General features: G+C 38.0%; 1 protein-coding gene across 3 annotated transcripts in view; it reads right to left on the reverse strand.

Annotated features, from left to right (window-relative positions):
- EXOC5 (exocyst complex component 5) overlaps positions 1-26,172 on the reverse strand; it is a 29,098-nt gene that overhangs the window by 2,601 nt on the left and 325 nt on the right. Inside the window, exons 1-17 of one of the 3 annotated variants that reach the window (XM_010579819.1) lie at positions 25,715-25,805; positions 21,455-21,546; positions 17,932-18,079; positions 17,330-17,524; positions 13,069-13,133; positions 12,600-12,628; positions 12,337-12,446; positions 11,803-11,847; positions 11,563-11,703; positions 10,374-10,456; positions 9,709-9,918; positions 8,362-8,509; positions 6,062-6,170; positions 5,224-5,344; positions 4,338-4,424; positions 1,540-1,648; positions 272-487 (exon numbers count right to left, since the gene is read on the reverse strand). In XM_010579819.1, the coding sequence (XP_010578121.1) occupies positions 272-487; positions 1,540-1,648; positions 4,338-4,424; positions 5,224-5,344; positions 6,062-6,170; positions 8,362-8,509; positions 9,709-9,918; positions 10,374-10,456; positions 11,563-11,703; positions 11,803-11,847; positions 12,337-12,446; positions 12,600-12,628; positions 13,069-13,133; positions 17,330-17,524; positions 17,932-18,079; positions 21,455-21,546; positions 25,715-25,732 (1,926 nt within the window). In that variant the 5' untranslated portion in view covers positions 25,733-25,805. Of the gene's footprint in view, positions 1-271; positions 488-1,539; positions 1,649-4,337; positions 4,425-5,223; positions 5,345-6,061; positions 6,171-8,361; positions 8,510-9,708; positions 9,919-10,373; positions 10,457-11,562; positions 11,704-11,802; positions 11,848-12,336; positions 12,447-12,599; positions 12,629-13,068; positions 13,134-17,329; positions 17,525-17,931; positions 18,080-21,454; positions 21,547-21,814; positions 21,904-25,714; positions 25,806-26,172 lie in introns of those variants that run through there. The other 2 variants (XM_010579820.1, XM_010579818.1) reach the window with 2 other exon arrangements.

The following is a 26,172-nucleotide window of genomic DNA, read 5'->3' on the forward strand; positions in this document are numbered from 1 at the left end:
AAGTTATACGTAGAGCACGTAATAATGCAAACTCAATACTTCTTCAGTATACACACATAGCTTGCAAGCAATAAAATGCTATCAGGAAATGGCTCTTTAGGACATGATAAAGAACTGCTGGTATAGTAACAGAATATATGACATCAGTATACAAAATGGTGATGTTCAAACAGAAACAAACTATTTTTATGAAGACAAAATGTTTGATTAAAAATAAACTCCAGCTACTAATTTTGACGTGGCTTTACATCACCAACCTGTACATGCTTACCTTGAAGTCTTTGGCACACTTTCTATATTCAGCCACATCACAAATAGCTAACATGCCTCCCATGCAACTGTAGGAATATTGCTGTAGGTGTTCATAGATAAGTCGATGAAAACGAACTCCAAGCTCCATCAAAACTGTGTCCACATTCTTACCATCCATAGAATTTCTAATCTTTTCCACCTGCTTTCTAACATAGCCACAGACTTTAACACAAGCCTAAACACACACAAAAAAAAAAAAAAGAAAAAAGAATTAGGTAACTTACTTTCACTTACTTTCTAGAAAACTGTTCTTCTCAAAGTGGCTTCCACATCACCAGCTGAACATCAGTCATCAAGTTTTTAAACTTCCCACAACACATCACTGAAATTAGTCATTTTCCAATTAATAGTTTTCCAACAGTTTTATTTGCCACATAAAGATGCAAAAATGCAAGTAGAAAGATAGATGCAAGGCAATATTCAATTAAGTTACAGTTCACATCAGTTCAGAATAGAACAGTTTAATTTGGGCTTTTAATTCAAACAATAATGAACCAAGAAGTAGGAGGGAGTGATTAAAAAAACCTCGTCAGCTGTAATTATAAACCCAAATTAACAGCCATATAGGCATCTTCACCCTTCCCACATAGTACCAGACTCTACATCCTACTGCTCCACTTCTCACCTTCCCACCTGGCTGCCGGCATTGAGGCAATGCTCTCCCTTCCCATTCATTGTAGTTTGGTCTCTATTCCTCTCTGCATTGCTCCCTAACAAGAGCCTAATGTAATCCAGCACTACAGCTTCTCAGCAGCCTGTAGGCTGGGATTCAGACAGATTCAGTGGTAGAGACAAGGTTCTGCAGCAAAGAATGTTCATGCCATACCTGTGATGCTTTTTCATGCTCCTGCCATTCTAAGGAGAAAAAGTGCCCAGCAACTAGTGAGTACCTGATAATTGATTTTCTGAAACTAAGAGCTAAAAGCTAATTATCTGCTGAAAACCTCCTTCCAAATCTGGGCCTCTTGGGAGGGGAAGGAATGTGACAGTTTGTCCAGCACCTACTGATTTGTGTCTGACACTAGATACAAAACTGCCAATGTTCCTTTTCAGCTTAAGAAAATAGTCCACAACAGTTTGGAGGTGCTTAGCGCAAAATGGAATAGCTAAGTAAATTAATCAAATGCAAATGTTGTTCCTTACCAAACATGTGTTAGAGATCTCGTACCTGATAATACTCATGAGCTTTTGAAGCTATACTGATGAACTGGGACTTAGTTTACTTACATTAGTATATTGAATCAAAACATTGTTTTCATCTTCTGGTTTAAAATCTGTCTTCTTTTGCTCTGCAGCCAAGATGTGCTTCATCTGTCCAATCATACAATTCAGTGTCCTTTAAAGTTACAAACACAGATTGGGTTTTGAAGGGAACATTTTAATTTCCTTGATTTTTATATTTACATATACTAATATGATTCTATACAAAAGTAAGTAGCATAAAGCAATGAGGAAAATCCCCCACTACCTAACGTTTGAGTAATCTACAGATGATACACTAAAAGCAAACATTTATTGTAAGAAGCAAGCAGTGCTAGGACACGTCAAAGGAAGTACTTCATGTAACAGACATGCACACACACATATGCACTCTTCTGAAGTTGCAATGCAATTCTGTGGAGAAGATACAATTGATTTTATGTAAGCAGTTAGGAAAAGGAGAATCAGCCAAAAAAAACCCCAACCACCCTAAAAACTCTTTCCTCCAAGTTCAGTGTCTTGGAGCACAGCACACAGCATGCTGGCCAGCTGGTTTTAAAGGAGACACATTAATTGTAAGGTAATCCATTCAAATCCATTCAGAGAAATTGGATAGCACTCTTCAAGAATGAGGGAATCAGAAAGCTGAAGGAACTATTCAAAAGAGTTTAGTAGAATTAGATCACATTGCATATTATCACATTGCATCAGAAAACACTTGGAAAATGAAGGGGGGCAGGAAAGGAAAAACCTCTTCCTTTGCCAGAGCTTGGTATTTCTCTGCTCTCAGAAATCTAATAGAGTTTTAACAGTGTCATTTACTTCTCTCTTACAGGATTTATCTTTTCAGAACATTATCTAAGGTCAAGGCCCCGGTTTACTTTAAGTCCAAACCAAAGGTCAAACAGTATAGCAGCCGAGAGAGGCTGCATACCTCCCTCAGTGCCTACCTTTGCCAGGAACCTCCCTCTGCATCTCCTTTTTTTTTTTCCTCCACTTTTCTTCACCCCCCCCTCACTCCTCCAAACTCCCTGAAGAAAACAGTCAAGGCCATTACGGGCCTTGAAGGATACAAGTTGGGGTGAAGGGGAGAAGAAAATATGTATCCTAAGAGGAAATAAACTCAGGTTTTTCTATTCATAGAGCTCAGACTTGCATTTCAGGTGTAATTCATTCAACAATCCACATACCAATAGAAATTTAAAGAAATTGTATCTTGCATTCTCAATTTCCATTTTCAATAAATACTCCCAGAAGGCTGTTTACACAGAATACATACTGAAATAAAACCAGTTGAACTAATTTTGTTTGGCTAATACATCACTTTTTCAGAGGTAGACAATTGCTATGAAAGGCATTCAAGAAGCTGCTATTGGACTTTTTCAGATTGGATAATGTTGAAACCATCAAGTTTAAAAAATAGAAGCAAATTTGTAAAACTTGATCATTCCTTTAAGCAAGACAATCAATTCTCAACAGCATCAGTGGCACCACAAAACAGCATGTAAGCAGGCACACAGACACATTTTACATGTAACATTCAACTAAAAACTAACCTCTCTCTTCTATGTGCCACAGCACAAATTTTTTGAAGTCTCCAACCACATACCATTTTCCAACAGGGACTTGTTCTCCTAAGTCTTACTATCACTTTTAAGAGATTAATTATTTTACACAAACAGTTACAAACTATTCTAATGCTGATGACCAACCTGTATTTGTCTAGATCTAAGCTTATGGCCTCAATGGTTCAAGTATTTCAAGCTTTCTGTTTAAACCTCTAAGGTCACTTCCAGCAGAAGCAGCTACAATCTCAATTGCTACTTACACATCCCCTACCTCCACCTTTCTTTTTGCACCTACAGAAAACACAGGTGCAAATAACATATCAAATCTCTTCCTCCTCTCTCTGCAGAAAATACCCAGTAGGACACAAATGCAATGCCTGTTTTTCCTATATAGTGCTGTTCTCATCCCTCTCCAGTATGGTGTGATCCTTACAAAAACCTCAGTAATAATTTCCAGAGTAGCCCTCGTTACCCACAGGATGGCTTATTTCCATTACTGCAGAGAGAAAACAGGCACAGAAAGCTTAGGTAACATGTTTTTGGTTGACTAATGCCACCTTGAAATATGGGAACACTACATGCTTCCAGGACCAAAGTAGGGCATCACACAATAGCTCCATTTCCTAATATTAAGCATGTTAGTTTGTTATTTTCCTCTGCTGCGAAACAGCTATGATTTTAATTTACAGTTTTTATAGCTATCCCTCATTTTTATTTGGGGGGGGGGGGGGGTGTTGGTGTTGGGGAGGGGAGATTAAACAAGTCACTCACAACCTCAAAGCAAGTCAATGTCAGAACCAAAATTATTCCAGGTCTACAGACTTCTATGACTAGGTCTAATCCATAGCACTGCACAGATTCAAGCAAATCATCTAACCTATTTTTGTCAAACTTTGCTCCTAATGGAAATCCTGCAAGTCTTTAACCTATTTCAATCATCATTCCTCCCTCCTTTGAAGTAGAAAAAAGTAGTTTGAGACAATAAGGTAAAACTGAATTATTGCACTCTTTCAACATAACCAAAATCCTTTAACGTCCTTCCAGAAGTACTTCCAGGTCAGAAATCTGCCATGGAAAATACGACCCTCTAAACAAACAAAATCTAAATTTCCTACACACAATAATGCATACTTATGGAATTTTAAAAAATCAATTTTGTGTTCAGAAATAATTCACCCTTAAAAGGAAAGCTAACGTACATCACAAAGGAGTTTTACAAGAAGTAATGATTAACAGAAAGCTTAAATCTCTACTTGCCTATCAATGCCCATATCCAGCTTCACTTCCATTTGTTCTATGATATCCTTTTTCTTCTGAAGGCATTCAGACAATTTAGGAGAAGAACTGCAACAATATAGAGGGTTGAGCGTGTGACAGTGTTAAAATATCAGAACAAATTTGTCTGCTGGGTCTGCTACTTACAACAGGATTTTGTGAAGATTTCCCATCCCGTCAGAAAGGACTAGTTTAGATGGAGTTAGCTGGCTTCAGAACAACAAATCAACAGCCTGAACAGCCATCTGACCCTGAGCAGGATTTGCCGAGTGCTGACGGGCAGTACTGCAACACACTTCAGGCAGCATTGTGCCTACCGAGCAATGCCTCTCAGCTGCTGCCAGCCCCCGGCAGGCCAGCGAGCAAACCCAGCCTTGCATGCACACTAATTCATGGCACATCAGTGCGCTCTACCTCGAGCGTATCCAGCCCGTGGCTCCCAACAACACGCAGCTTTCATGTACTTCACGTGTGGCTCCCAAGCCATGGCCAGCTGCTCCCTCTGCAGAGCCTGTGAGGTACCCCCAGGAGTCTCAGCAGCCCTGATATCGCCAGCTCACCCCAAGGCGCAGCCACAAACCCCCTCCAGTCCCGGCCTGTAATGCAGTAGTGAAGTCTCTAAAGAGCAACTTGTCTCTCCTTCCTATCAATACTCTTGGAGCTCCCTCTCTCCCATTAGTTCTCCCAGGAACCAGTTGGTTTAACTTCCCTTCTTCCCCCTCCCATTACAGTATCTTATCTTCCCACAACATCAAGCTGAACCACTCCAAAAACAAACTCCTCTTAATAGAAATGAAGAATGAAGAAAATTGCTTTCTTTACTGAAAATGACCATTCACGAAGGAAATGTTAATCAAAATAAAGGTACCTGATCAATGGCATCAGATGATCATTGAACTGCTTGTCAAATAAATGGAAAATAGTATTGGCCTGGTGGACAACATCCAAGAAATAAAGATTTGCATTCTTTGAATCAGAAGAGGGAATGCCTAAAGCAAAGAAGGTTTCATTAGGATTGTAACGATATGCAGTTCTTGTAATTAGCATGATGATTTTTTTAAATATGCAGAATTTTTCCATGAATGCTTAAATCACAGGCTTAAGAGTTTAAAAAATTTACCATGGTGCCATATATAGAATACTTCTTATAGCTATATCAGGTAATAACCATGAGCACAGAAACATCTTGCTTTTAAAATTTCTAAGGCAAAATGGAACAGCCAATGTAAAAAATTTGTCAGAACACGAGTTTTATGCTTTCATGTAGGAAAGATAGGTTCTCACTGTCAAGATTTTAACTTCTTTAATACAAGCAATTTTTTTATTTACTGCCACTCGTTAAAATGCACAGGTATACAAACAAACACGGAATTCTTATAAAACATAATACACTAAGCCTTAATATAAAAATATTCTCCTGCTATGGCACAGAGAACAATTAGAAGAGGTAGGGAGTGCTGATGTCCCAATTTCTGTGACACAAATGTTTTTGAAGACAGTAGCATGTTTCCATCTGCGCATCAATTCCCCAAATGGAAGTTACACTTTAGAAGACATTAAATGCTGACTCCCAAATGCACAAAACAAATTTCATTTAACCAATACACTCCGAACAAGGCCAATCAATAAGGCACAGCAAGGACCTGCAAAGATCATCTGCACAAAAAGGCCAATGAGATGAAATGCTCAGAAAATACTACACTCACCAGCAAGGCCTGTTTCTAATGCATAATCGATGTGTTCAGTACATAAGAACTCTACAAGCATAGAAAAAATTCTGAAAGCATTCTTCGGTAAGTCAGATGGATCAGAGAGCTTTAAAGAAGAAGAAAAAAATTATCCTAAAGGTCAGTTCTACATACATTTGAAAGTTTATCCGATATTGCGTAGGAGATAAGCTTAAAATGTAACAAGTATTCCAGAATAATTAGAATTTTATTCTAAATGAAAAGTATCGATACAGAGAACTATTCAGGAACAACCTTTAGTATCAATAAACCCGTCAGCGTTAACAAGTAAACTGAAGCTAGCACGCAACAGGATGCTACAAAAAGCAAAAGTATATACCTTTTCTAATAATAATAGTAATAATAAAGGAAGTTATTAATTAATAGTCCTTAAAAAACAATTGTCCAGATATAATCTCAGGAATTACCTAAACTGCATACCACTGGATGCTGGGAAAATGTACACAGAGAAGATGACTCTATCCACACCCTGCCTTTTTTCTCTTTTACTAAGCTTCTGCCACCGGCCACAAAGACAGGACACTGGGTTAGATGGACCTTCAGTTTCACCCAATGCAGCTGTTCTTTTATCATTGCCACAGTACTGCAGAAAAAATAATACAGGCTGAACCTCAGCTACATTTACCACAGTTCAGCTGGAGTCAACGGAGCATGAAAATTTTTATTAAGTGAAGTAAAGCCCACATATACACAGAGCATCTGTACCTTCATGAGCTGTAAGCAACATGGGATTTTGGACAGAAACCTGTCAGTAAATCCCTTTTCTAAAGAAAAACGCGACAGGGCTTTGCACATAAGAAATATGGCTTTGGTTTTTAAGGAATTATGTGAAGACTTTATGAAGCTAGGCGTGAGAAAGATTACTATTGCAATTCAAGTTAATTTACTTAACAACATGCCCAAAGATTTCTGCTATATTCCCAAAAAAACCAAAACAAAAACCCCAACAACAAAACACCGTTACAGAGATTTCCAAACACCGAAGTGTTGCAATATACAGTTACGTGCAGAATTACGAACTTATTTTTCCTAAAGCAGTCACAGTTGGGACAGACGGTGTATTTGCATGCATCTGTCATGTGATATAAATATTACAATTAGTTAGCCAAGGACACGTTTAACTTCTCTTTTGCATAGTAAGTCGCTCTGTCCACAAACAAAACCCTAACAGCATGTATGATAACAGAGAAGTTATACACCTGGAATTCTAAAAATCTCCTTATATGCTGAGATCCATTTAGCATTGGTTTCCACCCCAATACATACAATTGTTTTCAGATCAAGTATGAAAAATTCTGATCCCCACAGGAAAGAGAAAAAAAAAAAAGAAAGAAAAAAAGTTGTACATAATTAGAAAAGGTTAGTTTAGTATCATGAATTTAACAAGTGTTTCTAGCAACTACCATATTGAGAAAAACAATGATCTACCTGCTTGTCTTGCAGTCACTGACTTTCACCACTAGGAAGGTAGTCATCCCAGTGTATACAGGTAACAGTGTTATATCTGTATTTTGTTATATCTTTGGCCCCTCTAAGTATATAAAATATTAAAACTTCTAAATATCCAAGATGTTAAGTTTTTCTGCACTAAGTTAATTTAGAACGTTACAGGCATTAGAATTTGTTAGAAATCAGTGCAGTGAGCTAAAAAAATCTCTAGCATTTAAGTTTGCAATTAAATTTCAAGGGTTTTCATTTACACTAAAGTATCAGACAAACAGTAATTGACAGGCAGTAAAACCAGCGATTTAATCAGAGGGAAAACACTTTTTTTGTTAGACTAAAGCAATTAAAGAACAGTAGAGAGTTACCAAGGTAAACCATGTGAAAGATTATTCCTCTCAGCATTTTATTGGAGATATTCTCTAATGCTAGAGGAAATGGCACTTCACACAGAAAAACAACTGTTGAACTATTCTCTGTATTTTTAAAGCAGGAAAAAAATTACACTAAAGGCTTCTCAAGTCTTGGGTCTAATTTAGTAAGAACAGCAATGCAGACAATAGGTTTAACCCTCCCCACTTCTTCCAAAAATAGACAGTATTATAAGCCACAAAGTACAACTAGATCCATATTTAAAATCAAACCCTTAGCCTCCAACCATGACCCTGATTCAGTGAAGAACACGAAAGAGATTTAATTTGTTTAATAACGTCCTTCCTTTCTTCCTATCACACTTCAGCTGAAAATTGAACCTCATGATTTAATTTCACACACAAAATTATATCACTAATGGAGATCACAGGAAGCAAACTTACCCTGTGACATCTTTCAAAAGCTTGTTTAGTTTCTTGCAAAAGGTTAACCACCACTTCTTGTGACAGAAAAGTTTCTCCATGTGTGTCAATACTTGGCCCCAACGGTAAGTTTGTACGTTGCCTTATTCTCTCTTTGAGGTCTTGAATACTAGAACAGAGATATACCAAAAGAAGATTTCACTGGATGGAAATTTTGAAGCTCAAATTCAACAATGATTTAGGGTATTTTAGTTGTTAACTTAAAAAACAGAACCCAAGACACAGTTTAGGATATGCAAGCATTAAGACAGTCTTGCAAGCTTAAAAAAAATTGCCAGTAAAATGCAAAACTACCACCTCTGATCCCATGGTCAACTGTGTTCAACCATGGCGTGTTCACACCATGGGACCAGCTATTCCCCATTGTGGAATAAGAGTAATTTCAATTGAATCCTGTGGCACTTATGCCCTGCAGACAAAGTTTAGCCTTCATACATTCTGTCACATTGTACTTTAAAAACACTAATGAGAGCTTTCTGTCTCATCCACACCCACAAATACTCTCATCCTTATCCACTACCTCAGCAGTCCTGATTTAGTCAAGCATGCTCCAACACATTTCCATGCATAAAACAACCCATAAAGTCAGTCACTACAATCAATTTAATTTTCCCCAAGAAAATTAAATTTTCATCTTTGTTTTTTAATTCATTTAATTCCTTTGCTGCTGCTGTTCTCTCCAAATCACTTTTCATTCCTGACACACTGAACCCAGTAGCTCTTTGAAAGGTGCAGTAGTCTTATCACCTCTGTTTCACACAAGTTTTAATTCTTCTTTCCCACTTCTCACTACTCCTTTATTAGAGTTTCTCTACCCTGAGGATAATGAAGTCTTGTTTTACCTTTCTCTAAGTCCATTGCATCTTCTGGGCTCATTAAGAGCTTTCTCACTGACATTGCTATGGTCTTTTCCCCTTCCTAGGTCTTGGGAGGGGACCACAAGACCTGGGCAGGTGAAAAAAAATGTATGCTTTTAGATACACACATATACATGCTTTAGGTACCTTAATTTTGCTTCAGTCCTTTTGTGGATCTGGATCCTAAGTTGAAACATAGGTTTAACTGGTATTTTTCATTTCCCATGAGCGTATAAATACCATGCATCACCTTTCACATGTACTGAGAGCAATACACTTTTTAGCAGAAGTTAACATAAAGTGATAGCAAATTATAAAAAGCTGTAGGTCATTTTAGAAGCCTGCTCTTTTGCAGTTCATCACTGTACATCTGACATGGCAAATACTATGCTTCTCCCCTTACCACCTCCCTTCCATTTTACAAGTATGAAACTTCACAGAAGAAACTTACCCTCCAGTGCCAATGGACCTCTTCTGATGGTTTTTGGAATCATAATAGCGTTGCAGAATCATAGCACTCCTACTTTTCAAATAACCAATTTCCACCTCAATGTAATTCTCCAAGTAGGAAATGAAAATGGATTTGATAAGCTTAGACAAGAAAGTCTGCTTATCAGTACCCAAGTTAAATTCCATCAATTTGCTTGACAGATTAGTAGTTCTTTATGCAAAAGAAAAAGAAGGGGAGAGGAGGAAAACGTTGAATTTGTATGAATTACAGCATTACATGTTTGTAAAGTACACAGCACAACGGAATCCTGATTGTGATTAAGACTTCTAGCAGCTCTACACTTAAGTAAAGAATTTCTCATAATTAATGTTTTTACATACAGTACAATTGCAATCAAGTCGCCAGTGAGATGCAGAGGAGTGGCTTTTGCACAGTTTTAAAATTACTCTCAAAGATCACTCTACTAAATACTTCCCATTAAAAATAATAATACCAATTTTAAATTCTTTAGGAAAGCAATCATTGTAAAGGTTAACGGCCATAAAAAATTTTCAATTTTTATGAGAAGTTTACATTTTTGGCTTCTCCTCCTACATCTTGATAATAAATCAATCTATTATAAGAGAATATCTACAACAATAATTTCATTGTAAACATATAAATACCTTGTATATAGATCATAGAGATTCTTAAGATACTGTTCCGCATCTGATTTTCTGTGTTCTTCTAGCTGATCCTTCACATAACTCTGTAAAATTTGGGTACATCAGTTAGAAGATTAACTAAGAACCACAGGTCCTTCTCACTACTTGCTAGATTATATGTAGTTTACTGTAAAGTGTATATCTTAGTTAAGGTAATTCATATATTCTTTGTTTTTAAATCTCTAATTTACAGATCCTGCATTATCTACACATAGAGTTAAATGCATCTTTTAGAAGAAAATTATTTAATAATACAAAGCAGTAGTGTGTGAAGCAAAGACAAAAGACAGATTGCTTTGAAAATATGCTTGACCAACAAACACAAAATCCCCTCTTCTTAAGAATCAAAAGCACCAGAGGCCTAGGGGCATTTCTGCAGTTGACAGTAAGCAAAGGAGATGCTTACATATTTGTTTATCATAATACATACACAAAACAGATACAAGCTTAGAGCCTTCTTGTCATTGAATACTTGGACAAAAATATTATTCACCATAAAATACTAAGTCAAAACTGACACACAAATTTGGGGTTGAAACACAGGCTCAATCTCTATACTATAAGGACAATAACATCTACAAAGAAATTGCTTTTTGCAACAAATAGTCATGTTGTTGATGTTACACACTTAAATGAGTGTATCTGCAGGAGGTAAACTTAATATTTTCAACTATTCCAGACTTTCACATACATATTGCATTAGCTGTGAGACAGTATTCACAACGTAAGTTATTTTTGCTTATTCAATGCTAACCTCACACATGAAACCCAATTCCAAGAATTAGCAGATTAAAGATACTTATTAAATGTTAAACTTCTTTTCCTGACATATTCTTGGTAGGGGGCATACAGAAGAAATCAAATATGTGTATGACATCTTGTAAATTAGCTAACGAACACACTGATTCTCTTATAATTTTACATATTGAATTTGAGTATTTTCAGTTGCACTGTATTCAGAGTACAAGCTGCTTTATTTGATATACGCTTGATTATCTGTCTGAATTATCACAGAGCAATCAGCTGTGATTCTACATCCTTATACAAGGTTACAACTATTGTAAATTCTCATTAATTGTTATTACTAGATAGAATATTTTTGGATTAAAAGCTTCCTCAATGAACTTCAGCATGTTAAAAATTGAAATACCTGAAGTTTAACTTCAAAGATATTTTGAATTAGTTTGGCTAGCACAGTCTCCGGATTGCTAAAGACTTCTCCGACTTGCTTATTCACTCGCTGGCAGAGAATTGCTGCATCTTCAAAGACGTCATTCCTCAGGAATGCACCCTAGGGTTTTAGAAGCACATTTCATAATATATTTACAACCACCTATATGACTAAATAAATCAACACCCAAAGAGATACATGTAAAACAAAATGCATTACCTCTTGACACTGTTTTATGTACACATCAACGCAATGGGAATAGCCCTATAGAAGGAGCAAAACAACTCAGTGTTAAAGGAGGTTCTCCATGCTTTCAGTATAGAATGAAATCAAGGAAATACAAACCCCGTGAAAAAGTTATTGCAAAAAAAAAAAAATAGATTCATCAAAAGCGTAGACTCTTTCAAACCCATTTTTGTCACAAACCTAAGGTAACATCACTTGTCACCCACTCTACATGGATATACACCACAGGTTTCAATACTCTTTCTCAAGCATGAAAGTCAGTTCACACACATACAAGAAAATATTATCTCAGAATGGGCTCTACTGACACTGCCTCCAATCCCCCATCATCTGCCTCTTTTATTCCCCTGCATTTGGTTTCAGATGGAACATCTCAGTATTTTTAAAGTTACATGTGTTATCCAATACGGTGGTTGTGCCCATGCAAATATGCTCACTTAAAACAGGCACTTATTGTATCGTGGATTGTTTTATGTATGCATTTAAATTAAACTCCTCAGTTTTTACCTTAAAATGAAGCAAAACTGCTGCTACTTCTCTCATTCTTGAGATTTCGCCTCTCCGCTGTGCACTGGTGAACTCTTGAATTAGCTGGCACTCTAAATCATGGTACTTACCTGGAGAGGGAAAGGGGATAACAACAAAAACCCATCAGGCTACATAATACAAGCACTGACAAAAACTGTAATACTGACAGTGTTGCATACTTCTTTAATCACCTTTAACAATTCAAATATAGGAATATGGATTGAACTGCATAGATAACTTACTTGCTATCTTTGATTTTACTTCAGAAAACCTGTTAACAACAAAAATACTATGATTAAATTCAAATCCACATCACAAGAGAAATCACAGACATGCTAGATCACAAGTAACAGGCACTCTACTTAAAAATGAAAACATGTGTAACTCTTCTGTCATCTTTGTGTTATGCTTTATATCCATAAAAACCTACAAGCATCTAATTCAAATCTAGCATTAAGTCAGCACAGCAAAATTATCCCATTAAAAGTCTGTTAAGCAGTTTAGGATGTGTACGTAAAGATGATCCTACAACATGAGTTTGTGAACACAAATTTGAGAATAGAGGAGACAGAAATAAGCACACAATCCATCTCAAAAGCTAAATGAACCACTAAGTAAAGCACCAAAAAAGTAGACAAGGGAAGCATCAGAAAATTATAGCTATGCGAAGATTTTTTTTTTCTTTTTAAAGATGTTCAGATAGAATTTTACCTGTCAAAAGGCAGTTCCTGTGCAATCAAATGCAGTTTCTGAATAATATCAGCTGCCTCTTTAATCTGTTAAGAGTAAAACATGACAGAATTATTAAAGGTCTGATTGTGGGCTATTCCTCTCCTCCCCCTCCACTGTCCAATTTTCATACATGTCATTCCTATAACTAAAGCTGGTTGAGTTGATATACCTGTGGAAGAGATCACCCCCTTTAAGTTCCTGTATGTACTTTTACAGTGCTTAAGGTTTTGGGGTTTTTTTTTAACATAAAATTATATAGGTCAAAACATGATTAAAAGTCTTTTATTATATGTTAACATTGCATGTCTATATAGGTGTCTAAGCTACCTGGACAAGTAACTCATCACCACACTATGCCAAAGTAGCTGTACAGCTTGCAGACCAAAGATTCCTCAGGGCTGATTAGATCAGAATGCGGCTAAAGCAATCTCATGAAAATTTGCACACTTCCATTTGGGAATAAAATATAGAGCTATAACACAGAGCTGGCTGAACTGCAACATTATACTTTACAAGGGATTAGGATAAAATTCTTACTGAATCACACCCAAGTAGAAGAGATCTCTGTTGAACTCAGAAGTGAAATGGCTATCAACCCTTTCATACATGTCAGGAAATGCACTGGGGAATTCTTTGCAATTGATGAAATTAACTGTGTAGCCGTATCCAGAAAAGCCATGACAATGCTCGGCATGGAGAGGGGAGGAAGGGCAAAAAGGGGATCAAAGCAGAGCATAGTTGGAGTACCTCACATTCTCCCAAGGAAGGAGAAATGGAAGCTATATTCGAAACTATAAACTCTGAGGACCAAAGCAAAGATCAAGAAGAAAGTCAGTTAATCATGTATCTACAAAATAGAAGTAGTCACATGAATACAAAAGCTACCAAATAAAGTTAATGCAGCATGCAAATTTCTGCTCTGTCCTGGACAGCAAAACCTTTTATCATTTATTCTTCCATGATCAATCAGCATGGGAAGTGCACCTTAGTAGAGCTTAGTGACCGTTTCACTAGGCTGACTGAAACTATAAAAAACAGCAAGTTGAAAATGTGGGGAACACAGCTGGTTGCAACTGAAGTTCAGTGGATTTAAGCACACAGTGTTGACTGGCCCAAACCGGACACAGCTCTGGGATGGCTTTACAGGCTTTATTATGCTGTCTTGGTGATTGGAAAGCACCTCAAAGCGGGCGATGAAAACTCTAGCTACTACATTCAGCAAAACCTTTATAAGCTGATACAACAGAGAACATGGAGAACATACAGTTTATCTTGTTTTTCCTGTTAGTCATGTTCCAGGGAACTGAAGTGAGAGTAAGGGAAGTAATGAAATCCTATTCTCCCACCACTTAGAGCAGGTTGGGATTAAAACTTTTCAAGAATAGAACAAGAGACACAGGTAAGAATACAGAGCACATCATGCTAGGTTGGTTGTTCAGCAAAAATAGGGGCTCTCAAATTATATCCATTCTGCTTATTAAGAGCAGCTTATGTTTTGAACTGTCAGCTTACAATAGCCTCTTAAGTCAAAAGCAGCTATGCTCCTCAAATAAATCCAATGAAACAGCAGCTATTTCTATTAGCTTACAGCAACTTTAATACCTAACAATTGTGATCAATACTGATGTCATTAGAATAGTGTATATATTAGCAGTTATTCACCAATGTTACAAAAAAAAAAAAACCCAAATCACCCCACAAACACAACATTTTCTTTGTCTCCTCCTCACACAATAGCTGTTAACTAACTTAGATTTTATTGAATTCAGGGCCTTTTCTTATGCACAACAGAAGCCATGACAAATCAATTCTCCATGGTTTCTGCTTAAATCGAGACATATTTCATTTTTAATTGTATCAGGCTTCTGTAAACCATTAAACCAAAATAAATATAGATTCTATAAAATACAACGTAAAGGCTATAACATATCTGGAAAAAAATCTGAAAAATCGTGGACAAATAATGGCAAGAGAGAATTTTAAAACAAAATACTTTTATGAACAAGTTAAAAGGCATAATGGAATAATGTTGAGTGCAGAACATAAATAGCGAAAAGGATGTAAGAATAATAGTAAACATTAAACACAGGACAATGCTATTGCATGATAAACAAGTAAGCTGTTAGATTGTTTTGATAGCTTAATTGTTTTAACTGGAGGGATCTGCTCACTTCAAGACTCTTCAGTACAGGAGAGGGACTTGTTAGCTGGCAGTGCAAGGGAAATGATAAGGATTCAGAGGATGAAGATACTCAATACATAACACAGGACAAGCTAGCAAGGAAAAACCTTCACAGAGACGATAAGTTAAAAATTGCTCAGTACAGCTAGAAGAAAGTAATATGGGAAGCAACAACTTGAGTGTAGGGCAAAAAAGGAATCCAACAGATTTTAAGAACTGACCTAGGAAATAACTGCATTATAATTCTTTTCTTGCCTCTCCTTTCACAGTATCCCCTGCCCTCAATGTCTCAAAGAAAAACCCACGCTTGTGAGGGATGCGATAGTACAAAAAATTGTAACATACTCCAAAACACTAAAACCCACATCAGTTCGAAGATCAGAAGACACGGACAAAGCATTAAGGTTTTACATTTAAGAATACTTATTACTATCTCATACTTTAAAACTATTTTTAGTTCAAAGATGCATTAAGATGTGATAACACATGTCTAGGCAGGTTCTTTTATAAACACTACTTTACTTACTATTTAAACCATGAGGCAAAAAGTTACAGAACAGTACTAACCTACCTTGACTGAAATTAGTCTCAGTAAGATAACTTGTATCCAGAAAATCTTGTTCATGTTCCCACACACTTCCTCTGCAGACTGACACAAGACTTCTGGCCTTTACTACATTTGAATTCCTCCAGATTTGCTGAATAGCTTATTATTCTTCAGGGTATATAAAGATTAATTTGTTTACCAATTTCCAGGTTTACCCTATTTATCTACCATTTTTTTCAGATCCTCCAACAGAAAGTATTATGAAACTTTAAGTTATAAGTAGAGTGAAAGTTGAATTCTATATGAGACTCTTCAGCAGGCATAATTCTTTTTAACTTATGCTTTGTTGTTTACCATGTTGCCATTAAATATTTTTAAAATGCATGTTTTATTTCTACTTAGGGAGAAAAGAAAAAAAAAAAAAAAAGACTAACTTACACAGATCTGGAAAAGGCTGTCCATAGAAGAACTTTTGTTACATTGGAACGTTTCTGTTTTCCTTGAAGTCCGAGAAGTTTTTATGTGCTCCCTCTTTGATTAGGGCAAACTATCAACTGGTAATTACCATAAACCCACAGACCATGAAACGAAAGTCACTATGCAGCTGACTTCTTGGGAATACAACTATATGAAATGATTAGTTTTTCATTTCCCTGAGAGATACCTTCAGCTCAGTAGAGAGGGGATGACTATTAACCTATTCACGGGTACTTTACGAGCTGCATTTCAAGCACATATTTTTTGCTGAATGTGCAAACCAAGTTTTTGCTGTTCTCATATACTGTAACTTTTTCCTGACTACAATCATACCACTGCACAGAATTTAAGGAGAGCGGGAAAATTCTTTAGGACACACCTCAAAAAAAACCCCCAAACCAACAACTTTACATGTGCCTTTTTGCTTGCAGCTGGACACTTTTCCTTCAGTTTATTTCTATTAGCCACACCATTCAGATTATATTTGCTTTATGAACATACTCTTGAAGCATAAGAACAACAAAATGCTTTAACATTTCTTTGAAGTTTTCCTGCCCGGTTCCTCTAAATTCAGAGGGTGGAGACATAACCACAGGACTATACAAAGCCCAAAGGCATGCTGTGACAAAAAGGTATCCAAGGCCAGTGGACTGACCCAACAGAGTAAAGTTTCACAAAGAAGTTGTATTCAGAAACGTTCTGCATTACAGGGTGGATCTGAAGCAAGGGGTTCAAAGGAAAAAGGCAGATATTGTATGCACTCTAAAGTTGCCCTCCCAGCGTTTCTCAAATCTCTGATAATTTCATAAAATGAAAAATGCCAACATTGCCACATTAAGCATCACTGAATACAAATGCTTTATCAGCAATCTGCAGCCTAGTGTTGTTAATTTACATTTCAGAACAATGAAACTTTAACAAGTCAGTCACTCACTGGTTTGAAGTCTGACCATGGTAAGTCATGGTAGCAGCTTGTAATTAGGGCAGTACTGCTTATTGCTTTGAACTGCTTTCATCCCGCTGACAGCCCTTACCTTTTCAGAGTTTGTAAAAACATCAGACTTCAGCTCTCCATCCAGAAACTCATTAAAGTATTTCATCAGCTTCTGAGCCTCCACAGCCCGTTGCCGTGGCGTGTTTACCCCCTCCAGTTGGTCGCCAAGGTGACAGACCTTAGTTGCTACATAGCTGATGTGCTCATCTAGTTCTTGGAAATGTTGGAAGGCAACCTGGGAGAACATAGACAGGGACACAAAACTCATGATTTCCACTTACTGTACTTTAGGAAACACCAGATTTACTTCAGTAAGAAGCATAGTGAATGCAGGCATCAGCTTTCCAGGTGCTGTGTCTCAGAACTACAGAACTACTCAGAACCACTAATTAAGAACACACAACTGCTTAAAGTTTAGTATCTTCCTTTAAACTATTGTGAAGACTAGCTACTTTCAGAATAGCTAACACTCATTAATGGAACATGCAGATAAGCCCCCTTTGACAGGGGAAATTGTTTTCCATCAAACTCTCTTTATTCTTATCTCAAACAGTAGCATGCTGTACCAAGAAATGTTAATAGAGCATGTGATGCTTTTAAAACTTGCACAGCTCAGCACCAACTATACTCGTTAGATTTTACCTGGTTGCTTTTCTGCAGCTCTTGTACTTTCTTGGCAAATTCCTTTGCTTCCTTTTGACATTGCTGTTCTAGTTTCTCCACTTTTCTCTGGATCCTTTCATCCATTACCTGTAATTCCTGGATATGATTTACAAATTCTTCCAATAATCTGATTTAAAATAAAATACAGGAAAGCAGGATTTAGTTCGAAAGACATTGTCTTCTGCAGAGAGCTTAAAAAAAACTTTAAGAAAAGAACTTGCCTACGAGGCTGATACAATCATGTCTAACTTACAAATGCCATTTTGTTTTAAATTGCATTGCCCTGCTTGTGTAGAACTCTATGCCTACATAAAAACCTATGTGATCACATAAAAAGTAGGCCAGGGGAGATGGGAATACCTATATACCAATCACTTAAGAACATGGTTCTGCCGCAGGTACAAAAATCCCTATATCCCCATCTTCCCTAAATAAGTCTCATCAGGGCAAAGAGAGCTTAGGCCACTACATCCCTTCAATGTGTAGGCTATAACAGGAAAATATTTTCCCCTGTACATGTTACTGTAAACTTCTAAATCAGCATCCTATTAATAGGCAATGAATACAATCATATAGTCTCATAATGTTGTTTTGGTTATAACCATGTTGATTCCTGACTTCACTTCTTTTCTTCTTGTAACACATACCATTTTAAGGTGTTTTTTTCCTGCCCCTTCCCACCACTTTGATTTTTCTTTCGGACTCACATTTTACTCTTCGCAAACACAGTACATCTGAATGCATTCTTAAGTTTCCTCTATTCTTTTTCATTCCATTCTCAATCTCTCTCTTTCTCATTCCTCTTTTTGTCCACTCTATCCAATTCCAGTCATCTTTTCAGCTTACACTTTTGTAAATGTACCAGTCACTGATGCTCAGGGAATGGATTATTCCCAGATCCTCCACAGCCATAAAACTCATGCTAATATCCAAAAACATATGAAAGATTTGAGAATCTGCTGTCCAGGTTTAATGTCAAAGCAGAAGAGGAGAGGAAATGGGAATCCCTTCCAGGGAACTATTTCTAGACTACTCAGGAATATGCATTTTTACATGTACTCTGTTCAGAAGGTATACTGTGAATGTGAAGCCCTTCCAACCTGCAGTGCAGCTGAAAGGCAGAATGAGCACAGTGTTCCTCTCCCAGCTCCTCATGCACAGGCTAGAGGCTCAGCAACCGGAAGGAAAAAGTAGAACGTATTGTTCTACCCTCACACGACTCCTTCCCAGTAACAACTACAGTACCTCTCTTGGCCAACAACTAGAGCTTTCTCCAAGCAACACCTAAATGATACTAATGTGATTCTCTTTAGTTGCATGGAGGGTCACTGCATTTTCAGTTTTAACTTCTGCTGCTAAAATGACTGGCTTTTACCCTACCGCTCAGAGCATGCGAACTGCCTTTTTTCTTCACTGTATAGGTCTAAAAATCTATTTCAAGTGATATCTTTATAACAGTAAGTGACTTAAAGGCACAACTTATTAAAGAAAACTGGATTGGGGCAGATGTTTATGACTTCTTTCCTCCACTTCCTGCTTGCCAGAAGCCCAAGAGTAAGCATGTTGCATTAGATTCCACACAAAACCACAAGGAACAGACTTAAGTTTACAGAAGTATATTTAAAATAAAATTTAAATGATAGTAAGTGACACAAAGCATACTTTCAAAGAAAAACCTAGAGAAGTGCAGACAGTTTCTATTCATTTTAACAAGCTGATTCAGTTCAGTTTGGGGTTTGTTTTTTAAACAGGTATTGTGCCAACTCAGCACTTATTCAGCAAGAGTACTCAATATACTGAGAGAGGAAAGAATGCTCAAGTAGAAGAGGTAGCTGCTGGTCAGGTTTCTCAGAACAGAAATAAAGACTCCAACATTCTTTCTACGAAACCAAATCATCATCTTCTACAAACAGAAAAGAAAAAACATACACCAAAAGGCCTGTTTCTTTTTGATATTAATTTTGGCTTCCTGCCCAATACTAGAAGATCCCACAGGAAAAATATTTACTGTTGCAGGATTCTCCCACTTGTCCTGAAAAATATGAAAGTGCATCACAGAAGTTAACACAAGCAAACCAGCAGAAATATAGAAGATAGGTTAAATTGAGTTGGTATTGGTACAAATCATTAACTACCCTAAAGTATATACTAGGCACAACTGTGAAGAAAGAGCCACAGGAAGCAATGTATATTTCCAGGCTTCCTCTCACTTAAAGCATCTGTAAAGCTCTGCATAGGATACAGTCCCCAGAATGAAGTTAGTAATTCCTAAACTTAAAGAGTTCTAGCTCAGGTTACTACAAACAATCTCAATCTGGAATAAGATCATGTGGATGAGAAGTCACGAAGGAACAGCTATTGCACTTGCTCATCTCCCGAGTTACAATCGTGTGAAAAGTTGATTATGTCTCTCAAAAGGCTACCAATACTGGTACAAAAGCTAAATAGTAGCACTATTTGAAAGAATTACTCCTTTCAAAACAAAAGTAGATTCAGAGGTTTGGAGCACAGAAGCTTAGATGTGAACACTGCTGTATGAAATTGTGCATCTGAGTTACCAATGCACCACCCAATGCCAGGCCAGTAACAAGAGATCTGGCTTCTTAGGGTGAGGTTTCTCAACGGAGCCAAGCCAGCTCACCACAAACACAAGAAGGTCCTGCACTACCTCCTCCTTCCTCACTTCCCCAGCCTTGCTCCCTTCCACACCCACATTCCTTCTCACCCCCGGCTCACAGACACACAACCTCTTTTCCCTTTGCACCTGCTCCCAGGCTTTTCTAGTGCCACAAAATTGCTAACGCAACTAGAAAAAAAGCTCTTTTTTTTTTTTTTTCTTGTCAGGTTAGTTTTCTGGCATTTTAGTAAGTTAGATTAGCTTATCATGAGATCATGTGCCTAGACCTAGCTCAAGATGAGTCATCACAGTGTGCAGCTAAGAGAAAGGATGAGGGGCACAAGCCCATCATCTCCATTCCGCGGCAGCAAGCTGTTCATTGGATTCAGACTATACCACACAAATTCATTTCAAAACAATCTAAGTCAACGTTGTCATGTTCCCACCTTTCCTCCCATACTACCTGTTTGTGCTCTTTATTTGCACCAAAACTGTAAACTACTGGGTCTTACAACAAGCCAGCTCAGTTTGCTAAACTAGCAAGAAACTCATTAAATAGACTTAACTATCATAGCAATGAAGCCTCATATTATGCTTTAATCTGGCAGCTCTAGTGCTTTGGAACATTCATGTCTGACAAGGACAAACAACATCAATTCTCTCCTTCATTCAAAAGGTCTAAATCAGAAAGTGCCTTTCCCTACTCTTGTTACTGAATAATCGGTTCTGAATAATTGGCTTATGGTCACAAATTCTAGCAATTCTCCCAAATGAAAACCTCCTTGGACACACACCAACACTACATACAGGCTTTCTGGTATATGTGTAACAAAACAGTACAATTAGAGATGCATTCACTTGGACCATTAAGCAATTTTATTTTACCTTTTTGGATCAAAAGCTTCTCCACCTCTGGAACCTCCTCCAGGTGTTCTCCATGCCAGGCGTTCAATGTATTCATCTGCCACAAAAGGCTCCTAGCCACAGAATAAAAACTCCTTATGATGTGCCACAGCAGGTTGTTCCCTAAGCAGCTGCTTACACATCATTTTGAAAGCATTTAGAAGCTTTACTACAATAAGAGCAAGTACAGTACTGACAATTGCCCCATCACCTCTTATGTTTACGTATTTAATATAGAGAACACCGTTCTTAATATGGTGGGTTTGAACACCTAGTCTATGTATTGCCAGACTACTAGCAAAGAATTTGCTGCAGGTCTCTGAAGAGTTGCCTCTAAATTACCTGTCCTTATTTCCAGGTGAGCTTATGGCTTGTCATTACAAAGTGTCTGAACCATGCAGCAGCTACAGTGATTTGAGATATTACATCACAAGACCCAGCCATCAGTTGTGCAGCAAATCAGACAGGAGAACTGATCTGTCCGAAAAATTCTGTCGCAAAGTAAGTTTTCTTTGCAGGTGTTCAACTCTCTGATGCAGTTCACAACACGGCATCACAAACAGAACTGACCAAGGCACTGCCCCATAGCAAAAACAGTGAGAGATTGCCACTCGACACTATGCAAACATCAAACTGCAGCTGCAGAAACAAAGCGGATAAGAAGGAAAAAAAACCAAAGCAAGCATAAAAACAGATGATGCACTTGACTTTCCCAAGAAGGAAAAACATGGCATGACTGATCTAAAAACACAAGGTTACTCAAGTTTCTTCCATATTTGCTGTATCTTCCATAAAAACACCACACAATGGTAAAGAGTTAAGATTATTTCTCCACCCAGCAACGTTTTCTGAAGGCAGAGACCTCATTATAAAACCAAGACCTCCTATTTTAGTTGGCCTAACACTTAAACCAGCTCAAACATTTCTTCACTTAGTTAATACTAAATACTCAAAACACAGTCCAACACCTATCCTTTAAAAAACTAGTATTTATCACTTCAGCTTCATTGGTAATCTAGCAGCATTGTTTAGATGCTAACATAAGCACATCTAAGATCAGTAAGCAAAGTGTTTTCACAACCACCAGGATTTCATGGAAAGCTTTTAAATTACATGCAGCAATGATTCTAAAACTGTGAAACAAAACCCAACACAGAGCTGGGAGCGGCTCTGGTTAATAGTGGTATTTGCCACAACTCATTTCTGATAGTGAAACATGTGACCACTGCTTTTGATAAAGCTTGGTTTAAAAAAAGAATTAAAAAAAAAATAAACAGACCTTCACAGGTATCAAATTGGTTCCTGTATCAATAGGTCTGAAACCTTGTCAGAAGTAATAAGGAGGGGAAAAAACAGCATTATAGTGTTATTTTAATTTAATTTAACTAAAACCAAGAGTTGAAAAGCAAATATTGCCAGTTCAAGGTTTGTCATTCCTCAGAAACACATTATGCCCCATCTAGTCAGACCCAGCTGTTAAACAGAAGGATAAAAGTTTTTAAAATATACTTTGCAATGCCCTGAATCCTGCTAGACAGGACAGAAGTTTCACCCTTTCAACAGATCACCCAGTAACTCCTCATCCAAAGACTGACTAGAAGAACCGTGTTTTGCTCAGCCTCCTTGGTTAAGCTTCAAAAATAACTGGATGATACCACTCACAACCCATTTCTCTGCAAGTCACTCATCTCTTTAACCCAGTTCTTCCTGATACACAACGTTAAGTTTCCTTTATGCGAATCCTTTTCATCAAAAGTTATAATGCAGTGTTTTCAGACCAAGTGTAAATTCTCTCCTTAGGTCATCATTACATCTAAATGTTTGGGAACGTTTTTGTAATTTTAATTATAGGTGAAATGAGCCATTCAATACAGTAACATTCCCTTCAGGGGAGTCCTCCAGCTTCCCAATTACCTTATTGCTCTTCGCAGCACTTCTCCTTTATATGAAAATCACAACCATAATCTTTCCTCTGAAGATCCCGTAATTCAGCTGAAGTACCACTCTAGTTGCAAGGATACCAATGTCAGGTACAGCGCTATGGAAGAACCCTATATAAAGGGTGCACTGTTAACTGATGCTCTGTGTGTGTATATAACATTTTCTAGATTTCTCCCTTCCTTCAGATGTTCGCACTAAAAGATATTTCACATACACACACATAACTTTGAAAATTTTTTTTTCCAAAAAAAATATTTACACAGTTTTTTCTGTAAGCCTAGCAAAGCCTCATCTCTGAAGGAAATCTGATACACATGCCCTAGACCCTCAAAAAAAAAAAAAACCCCACACCAATTTTTCTCTATCCATTATGCCTCTATACTCCTCTAAAGCTCTCAAGTGCATGTGTACAGAGAGTACCTGCAGCTCCCTCCCCTGCATCCCCAAAACCAGCCGGCCACTTGGCAACAAATGCTGTGGTTGACCCCAAAACTCGGTGCCACCCAACCCGCCACGAGGCCAAACTGAACCGGCAGCAGCCCAGTCCCCTCTGCTGCCCTTCCCACAGCGTGGGCACTCACGTGAGTTCCCCCTCTTCCGCAATGCTCATCCCGTCTCCCAGTCTGCCTCTCTCCTTCTGCAGCATCTGCTATTCTGAAAAACTTATAAACCTGCATTTTGTTTCAACAATCTGACACATCAGCAAAGAGTGTTAATTAGTTTAGTTAGACTAAATGATGGCAGAATCACTGCTATATGCAGATGTAGTAATATTTTAAAGGGGAATAAGCTGGAAAATACCTGTTTTTCAAGAACACTGACATAGGAGATGTGTCCTTCAGCTTTTTAATCATATAACCCCTGTTCTCTATTATTTAAGAAATAGTAACTGCAGGGGATATTATTATGTACAGAATACTGACCAACAGAGAAACAAAATGAGCTTTTCCCTCCAAATTTTCACAAAGGATGTGCTAAAAATAATCTACTTGATTTATAAGGAATAAATTAAGTTCAACAGTGTCTTCTTAAGACATGATTTCACAGGTTCCACTGCAAATCCAAAACTTTTATTTTTGTTTGTATGTCGTATCTTCCATATACATTTGCTCTTTTTAATGCTGTCTTGATAATAGGGTTACCTATAGCTGACAGCCTAATTCCTACATTAAGTCTCCTATCCAGTTCTGCAGAAATTGCTGAAAATCAGCTATTACAAATGTCATTTGCAAGTCCTTTGCCTGTTATCAGATGAGCCCCAACAGTCAATTTCTCCACAGCTTTGAACTTCCCTCTAGCTCTAGATGAATTAACCTGATCCTATCCATTCAGCCAATAGTACTGATTTAATAAGAGATATGCCTGAAGTAAATGGTAACTTGGTTTGATCTGCTCTGTATAAATGAAACTAAAGTGGACCTAGCCACATTAAAAACCAGTTTAGAAGTAATCATTGTTAAATTACACTTTGAGTTATCTGAGGGAGAAATAAGTCCATGTTGTGTCCGTTTTCAGCACAGCTCCTTCCTTCTACACAGTCACATATCTATATTGAGAATTACTTTTGAACACACATTCATGAAAACATGGCAATCAAGTACCACTCTCAGTATACAGCTAAGGATTACTCCCATAATAAGCACATTTTCAGATTCTAAGCTATATGGCAGTGACTTCAAACTATCATAGTAGGCAACGTTAATTTAGTGAACATCAACAAAACCTCTCTTGCCTTTGGAGTGAAAGAGAAGCAAAAGCAGGAGAGAAAGAAATACTGGCTTCCATAATGGAAAACATCATTTCAAGCCCTATCTAGGCAAAGGTCTTACCTATTTTGCAACTTCATCTTTATTGTTATTGCAAAATGGAACAAATTGTTGCATGACCCAAAGCAGCCAAAACATACAGTTTTCTTCCCACATCCAAGTTATCTCACATTCAACATCCCACAAAGAACAGAACCACATTGTCGTCATGTTGAGAAATCAACAGACTCCTAGGACAGTTAGGGAGGTGTAGAGAGGGTATAAAACCTGGCATCTGGCTGCTTGGAACATGGTATATTAGCCTTGCTATTTTTTTAAACCATGCAAGCCAAAAGATGTGAGTCATAACACTCATGTGTCATAACAGTGATTCATAAATACAAGTGCACACAATGCATTCGTATAAACCACAGATACAGGATCCTTCAGAAAAACAGGAAGACCTTTCCTGAAGGCTGGGCAAAGCGTGTCCCGGTGTTAAAACACCAAACGAACAACCAGCTCTTGAGTGACTCAGAGAGCAAATACAGGATACCTGGTAACGATACCACATCCCCAAGCGCTAACAAGTGGGGACAAAGACTTTCTCTTAATGCCAGGTCATATCATGAGAGCCCGTGGTCCAGGCCGGGGGAGCAGAATTTGGCAGACTCCTGCTATATTCCTGCCCTGCTCCTGCGCGGCCTTGGGCGAGCTATTCGGTTCCTTCGTGCCTCAGTTCCGCAGCGGCGAAAGGGAGGGCGAAGTTATTTCCCGACGCCAGAAAAGTAGAAGCCGCGCTCAGATACCACGGTGCCGGGGTCAACTGAATCCTTGCCTTCGGGAGAAGGAGAGCGGCGGCCGGGCCTGGCGTGGCCTGTCACCCCGCTTGCGAGCGGGGCCCCATCCACTGCGAAGACCCGGGGGAAGGAGGCCCAGGCGTGAGGGTGCACCGCCAGCCCTCGCCCGAGGGAAGGAGAGGGACTTCACCCCCCCCGAGGCACCACCCCCGCT

The sequence above is a fragment of the Haliaeetus leucocephalus genome, unplaced genomic scaffold, assembly GCF_000737465.1.
Source record: "Haliaeetus leucocephalus isolate CR32 unplaced genomic scaffold, Haliaeetus_leucocephalus-4.0 Scaffold678, whole genome shotgun sequence".
Lineage (NCBI taxonomy): Eukaryota > Metazoa > Chordata > Aves > Accipitriformes > Accipitridae > Haliaeetus > Haliaeetus leucocephalus.